The sequence below is a fragment of the Pleurodeles waltl genome, chromosome 11, assembly GCF_031143425.1.
Source record: "Pleurodeles waltl isolate 20211129_DDA chromosome 11, aPleWal1.hap1.20221129, whole genome shotgun sequence".
NCBI classification, from domain to species: domain Eukaryota; kingdom Metazoa; phylum Chordata; class Amphibia; order Caudata; family Salamandridae; genus Pleurodeles; species Pleurodeles waltl.
Window position 1 is genome coordinate 240,291,373 of NC_090450.1, and position 18,002 is coordinate 240,309,374.

The 18,002-nt window shown below is 41.2% G+C and overlaps 1 protein-coding gene across 1 annotated transcript in view; it reads left to right on the forward strand.

The window, feature by feature from the left end:
* Positions 1-2,898: 2,898 nt before the first annotated feature.
* LOC138265615 (dehydrogenase/reductase SDR family member 12-like) overlaps positions 2,899-18,002 on the forward strand; it is a 190,377-nt gene continuing 175,273 nt past the window's right edge. Inside the window, exons 1-2 of the mRNA XM_069213482.1 lie at positions 2,899-3,055; positions 16,107-16,240. Of these exons, the coding sequence (XP_069069583.1) occupies positions 3,000-3,055; positions 16,107-16,240 (190 nt within the window). The 5' untranslated portion in view covers positions 2,899-2,999. The remainder of the gene's footprint in view (positions 3,056-16,106; positions 16,241-18,002) is intronic.

An 18,002-nucleotide genomic window follows, 5' to 3' on the forward strand; every position in this document is an offset into this window, starting at 1 on the left:
GTGGTACTTGGCAAGACTCTTATGGAGTTTCTGCTTGTTTTTTTGGAGTTAGAGAACAACCTCACTAAAAGGAAGTGGTGTTAGGACCAGACCAGCTGCCTTTGTAACTAGGGAACCAGGTTTAAGTCTCGAGGTTAGCGCGATTATCCTGTAATTCTAGGCAAATCAATTAATCAACCTCTGCCTAAAAAACTATGTCCATGTATCCCCCCTCAAACCCCCCCCCAAAAAAATTGCTCCGCACTTTTATGCTGGGAAGGCAATGAGTTGAAGTAATTCCCTCGTCTCACATGTTGTGTTTTAGTGAAGTTGGCAGATCCGTACTTTGGCCCAGATTTATGGTCACCTAGCGCCATTCCAATGTCACATTAGCGTAATTTTTTTTAATGCTAATGCGGCTTTGGAAGGGCACAAATGCTGCGCCATATTTACAAAGTGGCACAATGCTTGCATTGAGCCACACTGTAAACCCTTGCACCACATTATGCCTGCGCCAGACATAATGTATGCAAGGGGGGGCATTCCGGCGCTAGGGGGGCCGTAAAAATGCCGCAAACTAATCTGAGATTCCTTTGCACCATTTTAATCAGCATTTTCTAACGCCTGCTAAGTGTAGACGTTATAAAGAGGCTCCCATTGTGTTCAATGAGCCTCTGGGTGCTTTGCAGGTTTAGCTTCTAACTTTTTGACTCTAGTCCTGCAAAGCACCAGACTAGCGTAAAAAATTATGATGCTAGTCCCCCTGATTACGGACTTAGTGTGCCGTATTTTAAATACGGCGCACACATGGTGGCGTTAGGGGGGCACTAACAGGTGAGAGAAAAGTGGCACTGCACTAGGTGCAGACCACTTTTCATAAATCTGGGCCTTTATGTCTTTAATTTTTGTCTTTAATAATAACTTTATTTGGTTGTTTCCAACCCCCCCCAAAAAAAATTGCTCCGCACTTTTATGCTGGGAAGGCAATGAGTTTAAGTAATTCCCTCGTCTCACATGTTGTGTTTTAGTGAAGTTGGCAGATTCGTACTTTGGCCCAGATTTATGGTCACCTAGCGCCATTCCAATGTCACATTAGCGTCATTTTTTTTAATGCTAATGCGGCTTTGGAAGGGCACAAATGCTGCGCCATATTTACAAAGTGGCACAATGCTTGCATTGAGCCACACTGTAAACCCTTGCACCACATTATGCCTGCGCCAGACATAATGTATGCAAGGGGGGGCATTCCGGCGCTAGGGGGGCCGTAAAAATGCCGCAAACTAATCTGAGATTCCTTTGCACCATTTTAATCAGCATTTTCTAACGCCTGCTAAGTGTAGACGTTATAAAGAGGCTCCCATTGTGTTCAATGAGCCTCTGGGTGCTTTGCAGGTTTAGCTTCTAACTTTTTGACTCTAGTCCTGCAAAGCACCAGACTAGCGTAAAAAATTATGATGCTAGTCCCCCTGATTACGGACTTGGTGTGCCGTATTTTAAATATGGCGCACACATGGTGGCGTTAGGGGGGCACTAACAGGTGAGAGAAAAGTGGCGCTGCACTAGGTGCAGACCACTTTTCATAAATCTGGGCCTTTATGTCTTTAATTTTTGTCTTTAATAATAACTTTATTTGGTTGTTTCCAACCATAAAGTGATCATTACATAGAAACAAAGACCCGTTTTACCCACCAAACCCTGAAATATTTAATCATAAACAGCTTAAAAATCACAACTATTTCGAAAGCGGTCGCCTTCAACCCTAAAGTGCATTACTTAAACCTAAATAAGATCACAAACACTTTTTGTAGCCCTCTAGAAAGTGCATACACAGAAAACTTAAACAAACTTAAGGTTGCTAATTAAAAACCTTTCAATAAAATCATGGAACTGTCTTAAAATACGTTTATTCAAAATTAACTATTAACTGGGATCATCGAGGGATATATTATGTATGGGTGTGATGAATCGCCAGTCCCAGCTTTTAGTTGCTTGACTTCCTTCTAATTTTGTATTATTAGTAGCTTTGCACATGCTTGTGTAGTATATTGTCCTAGGTGTACTTAAGGTACTTTTTGAAGAAGTGTTTTTATAGTAGTAGCAAATTTTGCTCCTCACCATACCAAAGGGATTGACGTACTTGACAGCCAAGTAATAGTGGCTTGCCTATAAGTACATATATTCAACTCCTGGATGATTGGTTTTTAAAAATGCTTCCTGTAGGCAATAACTCTTGGACATGTGCACATTAAATGACAGAGTGACTATAGCTTATAACCGCATAACCGACAATGTGCTTCTGTCTTCTTGCCCTTCCATGCTGGAGTGAGGTCTTTGAAATCAAATATGCCAAATCGAAAAAGCATGAAACGCTGTTTAGAGACATGATGGAAGTGCATGGCAATTTATGCTTGAGGTTTCCAGCTAGTACAGAAATCCAGCACAGTCCAGGCGTGCAGTCGTTTTACTAGGATATTTTTATCTAAAATTATTGAATTTTTGTGAAGAAAGGTTGCTGCTCCTTGGCAACTGCTGCACTCCGCCTGTTACTCGCCCGTATGTCCTGTAGACGTAGTTCTCTCAGAGCTTCCTCAAGCTAAGCACCCAAAGAGTTGGCTTGCCTTCCCTTCATCAGGGACTTTATCTCCAGAGACCATTCAAAGATCCGCACTTTAATACCAGTCACATGTCACGTGGCCTAACCCTTGGTACTGTTGCCAGTTGCTTGTAACCTTTTTTTTTTTTTTGCATCCGTGAGCAAAAACACGAGTCACGATGCCTTTCCAGTAATGGAAATAAATTAATTTCACACAAATGTATTCGAGTTTCTGGAAACAAACAACTGGTAGCTGCGCTGCAGGGTGTAACGATGCGGAAATGCCAGCAGATGGCGATACAATTTTAATGTTGATGATGTAGCTGCACACTTTTATTAGGCATGCTTGAGAACTAAGCAGCGCTAGAAAAACTAGGAAAAGCTGTTGCTCTGCTTGTCCCAGGCCGCCATAGTTGTACGGGGAATTATGTCGTTGTACAGAAACGCTCTTTTCTTCCTGAAAGGTATCCACGAGTTCACCAGGTAAAACCCGACAGACGTCGCTGCTGGATTCGTTATCGGGTGGGGCGCCCCCAGGGTGGGTGTGCCCGAGTGATGTCAACGTTGCTGCACAGTTATTTTGGGGCGTTTCTGCCACTCCGCTGCTTCTTCTTTGCTGACACCCATGGCTGAGCTTTAGATAATTCTTCGACGTTTCCCATCTAGCGCTACATTTGTTAGACAGGCGCTCTAATTTTTCACCCCAATTTTTTCACGTTTCCCCCGATACTCTGCAGTCCGCTTTATAAGTGGAACAGCCAAACTGCCACTTCTCTGCTTTAGTTTAAACTCTCACAGTGGCCGCAAACATACGTTTACCAGGGGAGTCCCGTCCCATCCCATCAGGAATACCGTGTTCCACTTCTGGGTTTTCATTTTGCTAAAAAAATGACTTCGGGGACATTATTCCTCTTGTTTCATTGAAGTGAATCAAGACTACAGCTCCCGGAATGCATTCGTTGTCAGTGCTTTAAATGGGCCGGTACTGTCCGGTACTGAGTACCGGCACTTTTTTATTTTGAGAGAGAGAGAGTACTGGCACATCTCAAGAAAAACGTAATACTTTGAATTGGAGAGTACCGGCACTTCTCAGAAACAAGCAGGTACTCTGGCACAGAGTACCTGCACTTTATTTTTTCCATTTCAAGCACTGTTCGTTGTAAAAGAAAGTGGCAAGAGTGGAAAACGAATTCCCTGATGACCTGGGACAACTGTCAATTGCACACAAACATATTGAGTGCGTTTAGCTTTTAAAATCTAGTTTTTGTAAGTAGTAAAATAAGCGAGGTTTAGGTACATAGAAATTGGAATTACCTTGGCATGGAACTTCATACCACACAGAGACGCACCAAAGTGTTTTATTGGACGGGCAGCACGTTAGGTAGGATATTCTAGTACTTGGAAAGAAGGGTGTTTTTTGTTTGGGCCTGTGTTGGAAGGTGGTGGGTGTGTGTGTGAGTCACCTACTCGTTCCCTTATCGTGTTGGGTCGCAGCTCTTAGCACTGTGATGGAGGTGAATGCTTTAAATGACTCTCCATGTCCCATGGTGAGTTTCTGGTGCTTACCGACGATTCTTAGCTATATCAATTAGGTCATGGGCCACAGGGGCCAAAAACAGGTTGATCTGTGGTGTGACCGAGACACGCGTTGATGCCAGCATGGGAGGGGTAGGGGTTGTAAGGTGGGTGTAGAGTACGCCAACTATGTATATTGTGAAACCAGAACACCTGGGATCAATCCCGACTTCCAGATTGTGTGATACAGTATGCTTTGATTTATTTCACTTTGTCTCCTTTTTCTCCATTATCACATATAAGAGTACATTGGAATACAAGACTTAAGGATGTGCACTGCTCAAAACCTTCTCTTGTGATTGATGTCCTAAACTATAAGCAAGCCTAATGGAGTTATGTGGTTGTGCGGACATTGCGTTTTTCGAATAATTAGGGATTTGCAACTATCTGCTGCACAGTTTGCAGATTTTAACACAAAAAGTCTCTAGCTGAAAAGGTTCAAAAGTTAGTAAAAATGCAGCAAAATGTGTTGCCGCACAGTGGAATGCCCTTTGCAGACAATGATTGTCCACCTTTCTGTTGCTTATTGCTATATTTGGGTGTTAAACTGGTTCTAAAGAGGTGTAACCTATGCCCAGACTGTGTTAGAAAGTGTAAAAATGACAGAATAGCGAAGTAATACTGTCACACAATGTGCCACTTTATGCTGCATAATTTGCCTTTTCTTGGCATATAATTTAGTCAGCCCTGTCCCATATGTTGGCCCGTCCCTGCTGCATAATTCCAGTGTCCCACTGTGTAAAATTTAAAAGTATATGTCCAACTTTTTATGTACGCTGCCCCTGCCTTATGGACTGTTTATTGCCTACTTTAGGGATGATGTATTAAAAATAAAGGTTTAGGCCTGGCAAAAGTTGTATTTTACTAGATCGAAAAGACAGTTTAAAACTGCACACAGGCCACAGTAGCAGGTCTGAGATTTGTTTTAAAACTCTATTTACATGGGTGAACAATTGGTTCTACATGCCCCCTAGTAGCAGTTCATTTACATAGCTTGGTTATATGTGGTACAATTTACTAGGAACTTATAAGTAAATTCAATGTGCCAATTGGGTGTAAGACAATTTTATCATGTTTGAAGGAGTGAACACAAGCACTCTAGCACTGTTTAGCAGTGGTAAAGTGCACAAGTCTTAAAGTCAACAAACACAAATTTCAGCAAACTGAAGAGGAGAATGCAAAAAGCTTGAAAGAAGAGCAGGGGCATAGCTTGGTCATTAAGATTGGAGGGGTGTGAGCTTCAGATTTTCAGACAATCAGGCTAGCATATAATATTGAAGTACATTATGTGACAAGCCGGGTGCATTAAAGTGGTCTTTGGGGCAGCAGAAAGAAAAAGGAATGTAGTTTGATAGTAGTACTAAGAGAGAACACACAATAGTCTGTAAAATAACCAATATTTTTGAGAACTTTCAAACTGTGTGCGTGTGTGCATGTGCGCCTTTTTGATCTGTGTGTGTGTGTGTTTAAAAATACCAGCTGAAATCCAACTGCATGTCACAATACCTGACTCAAAGCACCTGTACCTAACTATCTATAAGAAGATACATTTATTAGGGGGTGTATCACCCCAAACACCCCCATTAAACTACAACCAAGGTTGTTAGGTCTAACAATAGGGATGGGACATTGTGTGTGTGATTAGGGTTAACTATTTGTACTTCTACAGATAGGCATTGAAACGTAGATAGTTGCTCTTGCAATACATTCCTGCATTTTGTAGAGTTCTTGTGAATATTGACGACCCCATCTAGCCAGATGCAGTATCTGTAAGGTACTAGAGAATCAAGAGCTGGGTGGAGGTTTCAGTGAGCAATGTTTCAGTGAGGCATATCAAGTCCAGGTTGTGCTTATATATTGCTTCTGTTCTCTCACTGCTGTTTCTTGTGGGAGACCTGCACTTGTGCAGTATGCATCTTATTTAGAAGTGGTATGAAATATGCTTGGATTAAGTACTCGCTCTTATTATGGTCAGGTTACATTTTTTAGTGGGGTGAGATGGTGATTTTCTCAATCAGTAGATATGGAAGCACTTTATTGTTATAGGTTGTTGTCAAGTCCTCACTTTATTCTTAAAGACTCTCATTAAGTCCTCACTGTCTCACCTGGCGACAGGGGATGAGGTCCTTCTGACACCAGTATACAGTGTATTTTGCGGTCCCATCTTTATGGTGGATACTACAACTGCTTGTTTGAGCTTCTGAATGGTGACGTTTAATTATGTCATCTAGTTTGGCAAGTTTAGAATGTTTTTTTGTTAGGCTCGACATCAATATATTCATTACCTTAGTAAATGCATCTATCTTAGTGTCAGCAGTGTTAGTGGCATTGAGAGTAGTTATTTAAAAAAACAAATGTGAATTGGAAGTCGTTGAGGGTATTTTGTTAGAATGGGTAGTGCAGGGCTTGACAACAGGAATTCCGGAAGCTGTATCTTTACTGAAGACCACTTGAGGTGGTGTGTTGAAGATAGGTCAGTACAATGGGAGTTAAGAGACGAGGGCCCTGAGTCCAAATTTATCTGAATTAAGGTGCCATTAAATAACAATATCCTCTGGTTTGCTATTTATTGGGTTCAGTGTAAAGTACATATTAATAGTTTGTGGAGAATACCATATGGATCTTGGTGCTTCCCATACATGTGGTGCCTCCCATATGCTTCCCCATTGTTAAATTCCAACAGGTTTGACCTGCCAAAGTTGAAGGAAGAGTAGATATTTAATGCAACCATTAACTACTAGATGCTCTAAGGACGAAGAGTCCTGCGAGAAGGGGAGGTGTACATATGCCTGGGTTTAGGAACTTGGTGGGCAATGTCTGGAAGTGCCTTTACTACTTGTAGACATTTAGAAATTAGGCTGGTGCCTGAGGGGGGTCTATTTATCTGTCTGTGAGGGTATAATGAGATGATTAGGATGCTGAAAGTGGGTGTCCAGGTGGGTGGCCAAAGTTGGGGACTCGCTGGGCATTCTTGTGGAATGTCTGTACCTCTCAAGGGGGGGCTGAGGAGAGAGAACTGAAGTTTCCTACACCTCAGTTTGAGGGGGGATTTGGGGAGCCCTCCTAAATAATTATTTTTAATGTGCCAGAGGCTTTGGAAGTGTGAGTCGGAGGCCATTTAGTATGACTTTGCTGCTCTAATGTATTGAGATTGTAATTTCTGTTCACTTGAAGTTTTAGTCTGTGATGGTTAATTTTCTAGTGCCTGGGATTCGAGACATAAAGTGCTCACAGGAAAAACCTTACTCCATAAGAAAGGAATAAAAGGTCTAGTTTGAATGTTCTGAGTGGCACACAGAGGTACTAGCCTGCAAATTGTGTCCCATTTGTTTTATTATTTTGTATTTGAAGTTTGTATGCCATTCTGAAAAAAGGTTAGGAGGGTATCTGCATGCTCTCCCTGAATTTATCTGTCATAGAGCAGGGATTGAGTTGATTGATAAAGTGCATAGTTAATTACAATTATTACCCGTAAAGAAAACACATTAAAATGACAAAGGTATTTCATTAAAAAATGTGGCCTATCACTACAAAAGTGCTAAATCATAAAGTGCAAGTTTGGTTCTCCCTAAATGCCAGTCAGTTAATCGCTTACTCTATAAAACAAATACATTACATGGATTCTATATTCATAAAAATAATATTCCACTGAGTCATATTCTGATGAAGATGGAAAACACACTATTATAGGCCTTTATTTTTGCCTCAAATAACTGTACAAATTTAACAACCCTGGTGTTAAGTCAGGTGAAAACTGGATTTAGGCCTTGAGTGAGCGCTTGTCTACAAGTTCTTTTGCCGGCTTAAATAAAAAGGCATCTCAGTAGTTTTTTTCTTTCAAAAAGTAACATCAGATACACACACAGAATATGCACCATTGTCTCCTTTCCGTTTTCACAAGGAAGAGACTGGTGCAAAGGTGCTTGGGCCACAAGGCATAATTGCAAAAATGCCAGGATTAAATTAAATGGATACCGTGGTCAAAGTAAGGCTGTGGCTTTAAGAGTTTATAAATGCAAGCAGGAGGCTTTTTTCACCAGGCTTATCTTGTAGAGAGATCTCCATCACCAGGGTATGCCAAGACATAGGTCCCTTGCTCACTGTGCCACTGGATTCAAGTTAGCCTGGCTGATGAGGGGTGATATTCCGAAACTGGTCCCAGTATGCTTATTTCTGGTCCAGGGAGGACCTGGCCTGGCAGTTCCGGCTGGACTGTTCCCATGGGGAATCAGGGTCAAGACTGATTTGCATATAGTTGGGTCCAAACTGGGGTGGCGTGGTAAGCAAAAGAACAATGGATTAAACCCAGATCTGTGAGTGGTTGAAAAGTTTCAGCACTCCGTCTGTCATCCTTTTGTGGTGTACTGTATATTTCCACATGAGTTTAACCACTAAATGTAGTCCCACATATGAATACCGCTAGGGATTTAGTGCTACAGACTACCTTATAAAATACAATCATACACTCACCTGAAAACATTAGATTTGAAGTTCATACACGTGCACATCTGTTAATTAAGCACAATCCAGGCTGCACAACTACCTCTTCATCTGGTAGTCATGAGTGACAGAATTGCAAGGTTTTTTTTTCAACATAAATCTAGAAATTGAAAACAATTAATTCTGTTCGTATTTATGAATGCACATGTAATTCATACCTTAAAGACAATAATTAAATCACTTGAAAATCCTGAAGACTATAAAACTTTGGCTTAAAAAAAACTTTCAACCTTTATTTGCATTCTTTTAGTACTTAACACAGAGATATTTTGAAAAATGGAAATAATAGCCCTTTGTTTTCTCTAAATGGCTGTGAACACACAATATGTAGAGTTTGGTGCTTAATTTGTATAAGTGTCAGAGTGCAAATGTTTGCTCAGAAGCCAAGAGCGAGCACTATTGAAGGTCTGTGTGCTGGATACTAATGCTGCATAGTCTTGATTTCTGCCCATGTTTACTTAATCCACCACCAGACAACCTATGCCTCTTTAACCCACTCTCGAGATTCATCTTTGCGTTCCCCCTTTTGCCACTGCTTTCCCATCATTTTCCTCCTTTCCCCATTAGTGTTTTTTTTCTCTCTCTTTCTTCTCGATCAAAGTCTGTTGAGGAAAAATATGTGACAATCCCCAAAAATGAGTGCAGGTGTGCCCCACCTGCAACCACTGGCTCATATTAAGCACTGCTGCAGTTATTTGAAAACTACATTTGATTCATTGGTTGTGTGTACGTCAATGCAATGGTCATTTTACTATAGCTTAAATCCATTTTCTGAGTGCCTATTTTTCTATGGTCATTCATTCTTTTCTTGTAAAAAGGATTTCACAGTGATGCAATATATTTTGTATTATCTGGTAGCAGTCATGGTGATTTCAATGTCTATTACGCCTCCTGCTCATAGAGGAAACACCAATGTGTTGACAGTTCCAAGCGGGTGTTTTCCATCACTGACATATTGGAGAATAGAGAAGAGATCCTTTTCACTGAACAGGAAGAATCGGTCTTGCTTGCAGGACCACTGGAATTATGAGATCAGGCTGCTGTAAGTTTCTACGTAATTGTAAAATATCCGCAGCTGCCACATAATAGTTTATCTGCTGCATAACCTACAGTTTTTTTAAAACAAAAACGGATCAAAAGGTAATAAAAAAAGTGTTGCTCTGCAGTGGAAGACCTATTGCAAAGGTTGATTGGTCGCCTTTCTGTTGCTGGGTGCTGTAGTTGAATGTCAGACTGGTACTAATGAGGTGATACCTTTGCCCAGAAAGTGTTGAAATGTATACATGACATACTAATGAGATAATACTATCACAAAATTTGGCACATTACTCCACATAATTTGCATTTTCTAGCTGCTTAGTTTAGTAAATCTTGCCTCATAATTTGGTCGTCCCCTACTGCATAATTCCAGTTGCCCTGTTTATTTGTAAATACCCAAGTGAGTGTCAAAAGTAACTGAAATAAAGATTATATTAGGATCCCTAATCGGACATGGTTCTGAATAAAGTCTATTTCCTTGACTACAACAGTTGTGAGAAAGTCAAAGTTTACTAGAAATAAGGTGGTAAACATCCCAACAGTAACATTGTAAATCTAGCAACTCTGAAACCAGTTCACCAGCTGCCCGACAGTGAAAGGGTTGCTGATAAGGAAGATAAGTCAGTTGTTTGTAAGAAAATTAGGTCTTTCAACTGAACTGTAAAGGGGAAAGCGGCTGCAGAAAAAGAAGGGCTGCACCTGAGGGTTAGCAAGTTGAGTTACTTTCCAACAGTATTTGTAGAAGCTGTTGTGAAGCAGACTAAGCTGGACGTGTACAAGGAATCCATGCATTCAGGGGAAATGATTACGTGCTTCGTGGGAATGTTTACACCAGGTATTCCTACCTCATATATGCCGCCTGAGATCATATGGCCTGTGGCATCCTTAAGATTGTTGGTCCTGAGCAATCTAAATGGTGCAGAGGTTTTTTTATGTTGGTTTTGGCTAGCTTTGGTCTCAGACAGGCTGTAGGTATTGATTACTTTTCTTTTCACACCCTGCAACCTTGCTCAGTCTTTAACATTCAGTATTCACACTCACCATTTGGAAAACAAGGTGTCCGTAGATGAGATCAGGCCGAATCTGGGAGCTGGTTATGGCATCTGCTTGTGCCTATGGTGAGGGTTGACTGCTTTTGTTCAAGTGTTTTTTAATCAAAAATGAGGGTAGGATCTTCCAAGATAGTGTCTGATGTCACTTTTCAAGCTTCAGCTTGAGTGTGCACAAGCCTAATTAAAAAAAAAAAATAAGGACCACAAAAGGGCTATTTTAACGTAACATACTGAGACCAATAAAAAAAAGAGAAAAAATAGTATGGCATAGTATAATTTTCCAAATATGAAGCAAATAATGTCCAGGTGCTGTTGGAAGTGAAATGAGCAGCGTCGGTAAACGGTACCTCAGTGTTCGTTTTCATAAGATTCCTTAAATTCGTGCCACCAATCTTAAGTTCTTCCAGTTTTTTAATATTAGGAATAGAGTAATCAAGAAAGTATGTAAAGCCAAGTCCCTTACATTATAACATAAAGTATTATAGCAGAACCTGGTTTAATTGGTATTGTCACACTTTCACTTAATGTTTCGAAGATGGCGATGCAAAATGTTCTTAGTTTAGAACAGGCAGTAAACATATTAATGGTGTCAGCTTGTGGATAGTTGCAGTGTGTGCAATGACTTAATACATTGTACTTTTTACAGCCTTTAAGAAGAGTAATTTAAAAATCATACAATGTATGATAAACCTGGTTTCTGAGAAGTGTGGTGATGATAATTCAACAAAACATTTGAAGTAGGGTCGGTATCCCCTCAAAAGATATTAGTGGTTTCAGCCATTTAGACCACGTGTACTTCCTCATAGTCCTATCATTCAATTTGTTTAGTAATAACTAATTATTGAGGTGCTGTTCTATCCACGCTGCTTGCCTACTCTAGAGGGACAGGGAAGGGACTTGAGCTGCATTCTGTGACGGTTAATTTCCATGGGTTAAGGTGTCGTTATGAATCCAACTATAAGCACAATTTGGTCAAAGCATGTCCTAGACCTGCATAAAGTTGCTGTTGTGCTTTGCTTGGAACAGCAGTAGAAATTATGTTTTTTTTGGAACTTACAGTGTATAAAGAAAAATCTGACATTTGTTTGTGGGAAAAGTTTGTTTTTCTGTGGTACTGGTTGTCAAAATAATGTAATGTATAAACAGACTTATACTTTTGCTTGTTGACGTGAGCATCACGTCAGCGAGCATCTGTTGATGATTATTCTAAGTGTTTATGGTCCAAAGTTCTTTCATCATTGAAAAGGATTCCATTTATTGTTTGGTACCTTGGGCCACTGAGCTGTCTGAGAATAGCAAGCATTCAGCATATTACATTTTGATTTAGAATGTATGATTGAACCACGCATGCTGAAACCACGCATACCTTAACAACGCAGTCAGACCAACAACCCCGTTGTTACCACGCATGCCTTTACTACGCATGCCTTTACAACAATTTTTCGTTGTAAAAGCATGCCTAGTAAAGGCATGTGTGGGAACAACATGCTTGGTTTTATCATAATACCCGCCCGAGGCCCAAAAATACCCCACCTCTTAAAAAAAAAAAAAATAATAATAATAATAATAATTTCGACCCTATCCTAAAATACCACCCCTAAAAAAAAAAAACACCAAAAATTAGCCCAATCCCTTACCCACCCCGAGCCCTTAATTTACCCCCACCCATAAAACCTAAAAAATAAACAGCATGTCCCCCTTACCCTAAAGTGCCCAGCTCCCCACCCACCTCAAACCCTTAATCCACACCACCCGAAAATCTAAAAAAAAAAAGCGCCACCTCCTACCCTAAAATACCCAATCCCCGCCCCTTAAAAAAATAAATTTGCCCAACGCCCCTCCAACCCCAAGCCCTTAATCCACTTCCTACCCATAAAACCTAAAAAAATAATAGCGCAACCCTCCTACCCTAAAATAACCAATGCCCCACCCCTTAAAAAAAAAAAATTGCCCAACGCCCCTCCAACCCCAAGCCTTTAATCCACCTCGTACCCTTAAAACCTAAAAAAATAATAGCGCAACCCTCCTACCCTAAAATACCCAATGCCCCACCCCTTAAAAAAAAGAATTTGCCCAACGCCCCTCCAACCCCAAGCCTTTAATCCACCTCCTATCCATAAAACCTAAAAATAAATAATAGCGCAACCCACACCTTAAAATACCCAACCCCACACCCCTGTCCCCCCAAAAAATGTGCCCAACCCCCCACCCACCTCAAGCCCTTAATCCACCCCACCCCTAAAACCTAAAAAAAAAATAGCACAACCCCACCCTAAAATGCCCAATCCCCCGCTCACCCCTAGCCCTTAATCCACCCCACCCCTAAAAAAATAGTGCGACCCCCCACCCTAAATTACCCAACCCCCAGCTACCCCTAAAAAATAAATTAGCCCAACCTTCACCCAAGCCCTTAATCCACCCCACCCCTTAAACCTAAAATAATAATAGCGTGACCCTCCTATCATAAAATGCCCAACCCCCAACCACCCCAAGCCCTTATTCCACCCCACCCCAAAACCTAAAAGAAAATAGCACGACCCCTACCCTAAAATGCCCAACCCCCTGCCCCTACCAAAGCCCTTAATCCACCCCACCCCTAAAACCTAAAAACAAAATAGCGCAACCCCCTACCCTAATATACCCAAACCCCACACCTAAAAAAATGAATTGGCCCAAGACCTTAATCCACCCCCCATCGATAAAACCTAAAAAAATTATAGCGCGACCTTCCTACCCTAAAATGCCCAGCACCCCACCCAACCCAACCCCTTAATCCATCCTTACCCCTAAAACCTAAAAGAAAATAGCATGAACCCCTCCCCTAAAATACAACCCCCTACACCCGCCACTAAAAAAAATTAGCCGCACCCACCCCAAGCCCTTAATCCACCTCTAAAAATTTTAAAACAAAAATAGCTCAACCCCCCCCCCCCCCCCCACTCTAAACTCTACCCTAAAAAAATATTCCCAAACACCCCCTCCCGGACCATAAAAAAAAAAATACCCCAAATTTCTCCCGCCCACCCGAAACCTACCGCCAACTCTGCCTCCGGCCCACTTACCTCATGGCTTCCTCTCCCGATCCACTCTGCCTTTTTCTGTGCCATAACTAGGCATATGCGTAGTTCAGCACATTTGTGGTTAAGGCACAGAAAAAGGTAGTCGTTCCAGCAAGCGTGGTAATGCTTGCATGGGAAATGTCTGCGTTGTTCCCAACGCGTTGCTTAGGATGTTTCCCTTTGAATTAGGATTAGCATGGGTTACTAGATGTCTGTCATTATGGGAAGCTAGTTAATCTGTTGAAATTGTAATGTGTTTCTCAGATGACCAAGCATAATGAATTGAAGGTGCTCATTAGTTCATATTTTATGTGTTTAGAGGCTCAACGATTGCTTGGAAAAGGTGCAGTAGTAAAGGTTCTGAAGTAAGCACTAGTGTAGAAAAACGATGTTGAAATGTATCCTGTGATGCAGCAAGACATTTGAACGTTTGAGTTGTCAACTACTATTTGCTGGTGGATGACTTTTGCATCTTCAGATATGTGTTGAGGAAAAGAGCTTGGTTAACGTAATTTTAAGCATACAAATCATCTGCAGCTTTAGTAGTGGGTAGAAAACGTGAAGGACTAGAATGGGTTTTGGAATACTTAGGGAGATCCCACCTATGGCAATAGCGTCTACTGTCAGGCTATAAGAGTATGGAACAAGGTGTGGAACTGCAACGATGACTGGGATGTCATCAAAGACAGTCAATGGTTTGCACATAAAATCTTTGGAGTTACTGCTGGGTTCATTTGCATTGAAGGGTTTGGCCAACGATGATATGCTGTGGTGTGTTGAAAATTGAGAATAAACCAGCAGTAAGGGTTGTCAGTTGATTGGTGGTCCCATTTTTGAAGAGCTTAATTAGCTATATTGAGAGACATTCTGTACTTTTCTTTGGGACAGTCGTAACTCTTAAAATGCAGTACACTAGGAATGAGAAATACGTTTACAGGTTGCAGTTCCTAAAATGTTATGGAATTTAGGGATTGGACTTTGATACTTTAGTGTTATGAAGACTCCGGGGACAGAAAGTTACTTAGAAGTACAGGTATTTGCCATCTGACATCATAACTCAGCTTTTATGTTTTTTCCCTTGGCTTTTGAATGCAAAGTCAATGGGTGTGTATAAGTTTGTTCCGGACTGGAAAGGTGTGAATCGTTACGCTTTTCCCTGTTTTGCTTGATTTTATAGGTGTGTTGTTATGGGCTCAAGAGATTATTAACTGCTGCTTAACCGATATTAGAACATTGGAAGTTGGCAGCTCCATTGAAAACAATGGAGTGCTGTGGGCTTTTACTGGCCGGTAAAAGCCCGCAGCTGCAACATTCCAATGTTCGCTTTGTTCACAGCAGCAGCTGTGAACAAAGCCTCACGGAGCCCGAGGGGATTTTAATCCCCTCGGGCTCCGTGAGCAATTTGTTTTTTTAAATAGAACATTTTGCCCTGAGTGGCAGAATGTTCTAATAGCCTTAGAACCCGCCGTAGCGGGCTCTACCGGCTATTAAAGGCCCTTTCCCCTTGTTAAATGCCCTTGCCTTCGGCTTGGGCATTTAACGCGGGAGCGGGCCTTTAATAGCCGGTAGAGCCCGCTACGGCGGGTTTTAAGGCTATATTATTAACTGCTATTGTTACTCACCTTTACGGGACTGTTGGAGTGTGCCCATATAAAGGCTATTGGTCTGATTAAGGGATACTAGCCTCTAAGTGTCTGTGTGTGTGTGTAAAACTGGGTGCTCATTCTTTTCAAAGTTTGGTGGCCATTCAGTTCAAGAAACAATTGCTTCCAATGTGCTTCTGATTCTGATTATGCTGAATTTGGCTGATTGGCCAAATGACTTGTCTTTCAAGAAATTCTACTTACAATCGGTTGAAAGTGCAATGGCGGATTAAAATGTAAGACTTTGAGCATACTTAAAGTTTAACATCCATGCTTTTTTTTTTTTTAGAAAATTGAGATTTTCCGAGGTATGGTGGGTAAAAAAAATTAAAACGTATTAAGGACATGAAGATAGTATAGGCCGTCCTTGGGTGTACATTCAATAGTTGAAGAATATTGTAGAAAAAAATGGGATGGGTGAGTGGTTCTAATGTTTCATAGGTAATCCCGAAATTATCCTTTTGAGAAATCTTCCTTTACTCCACTGCTGCTGTCAAAGAGCAATAAAGCAAGTCCGGCCTAGTGTTAGGCTCCACGCTTTACATAAAATCTCCTTTTTCTACCAACCTCTTGTAGGACATTTACTTTCTCTGTCTTAATAAAAGTTAATGAATGCCACACAGTGCAAGAACAAAAGTAAAGTTTTGTTTTTCAATTGCCTTCTTAGGGAAGGATATGATGTAGCTTCAGCCTCTTTCATGAGCAAGGACCTTGAAGTAAATGTGTCTGGAAAATCTTTTATGATCACAGGAGCCAACAGTGGAATCGGGAAAGCTGCTGCAATAGAGATAGCCAAAAAAGGTAATTAAGAATCTTTCTTTTACAATACATGTATAAACAAATCCATATTTTGGTTTGCAATTTATGACTTTCTTTTAAAACCAAAACCTTTAGGCTACATGGCTTTGTCTACTTTTGCTCTTTATGTTGTTATAAAGAGGATTTAGTGGAATCCCCCAGTAAACAAAATAAGTATTGATGTTCTAAAGTGATCCTGTGTTTATAGGGCAACTGAAACCTGTTTAACCAAGTGGCCCTTATTTATTGTGAAATTGGAGAGTTTGTGTTCAAACAGCTCGAACTACTTTTTGGTAAAATTAGAGGTTTAATCAAGAGCTAGACAGTATTTACTGAACATTATTTGAACCGACCTGTGGCAATGCATCAGAATGGTAATATCATTTTGCATTTTAATTCCTTCATGTATCCCTACTATATTTGCAATCTATACATTGTGCACAGGGTTACATAATGAATCTATGTCACCGGGACACATCTTTTTGGTTGTTCCTTTTGCAAATCGTTATTTTCATATTAGTTAGTTAAGCCAGCTCAGTTGAAATGATCGAAGGCTATATGGTGCAGAATGCACTATTTTGTGAAGTGAAGATCAACACTGTAAAAAAGATGTCCCCGTCTTATTGAATCATCTGTTAAAAAAAATATATATATATTGTTAGCAATGGGGTTTCTGGCTGGCTGTCAGTTTGCACTCTGTCCAAGCAGGGACCCTCATTCTAGTTAGTCAGGGTAAGGGAGGTACACTCCTAAGATAAGCCCTGCTCACCCACTTGGTAGCTTGGTACAAGCAGTCAGGCTTATCCGAAAGGCAATGTGTAAAGTATTTGTACCAACACACACAATAATACAGTGAAAACACTACAAAATGGACACCACACCAGTTTAGAAAAATAGGTATTATTTATCTAAATTAAGCAAGACCAAAATGACAAAAATCTAACATACACAAGTCAAGATATGAATTTTCAAAACAATAAGAGTCTTACTCCATAAGAAACAATGGAAACGTTAATTTTACACAAAGTAACTGGTTTGCATCAAAAATAAAGCCGCACGGGCGAGCATGTGTCTGAAAAGTCAGCGATGCGTCGATTCCTTTTCTGCAAGTGAGGCCGTGCATCGTTTTCTTCTCTGGTCGGGTTGGCGATGCGTCCTTTTTCTCTCCCACAAGAGAGCGATGCGTTGATTTCCGGACGGGCACCTCGGGTCGGCGCAGGCTTGCATTGATTTTTACCGCCCGACTATAATGCGTGAGAAATCCAGTCGCACGGTGTCAGAAAACCTCACTGCGAGAGGTTAGCATCGTTATCAGCAGCCACAAGCGGGTGTTGCGTCGTTTCTTCAGCTGCGATACATCGATCTCCCAGCTGCGATGCAGGTGGAGCGTCGATTTTAGCCGCAAAGCGGCTGGAGTGTCATTTTTCAGCCACGTTGCAGGTGGTGCGTTGAAAATTTCCCCACAGGGCGGTCTGTGTGTGCATTTCTGTCCTTTTCTACCAGCTTCACCTTTCAAGGGCCTAGGGGCTGGATGGGGCACCACTTGGCAGGGCAGGAGTCTCACCAGAGAGTCCTGGTGCTGACACAGGAAGTCTTTGATGGCCCTGAGACTTCAAAACAGGAGGCAAGCTCAGTCCAAGCCCTTGGAGATTCTTCACAAGCATAAATATACCACAAAGTCCAGTCTTTTTCCTCTCTCTCAGGCAGAAGCAGCAACTGCAGGCCAACCCAGCAAAGGACAGTCATGGCAAAGGGGCAGTTCTCC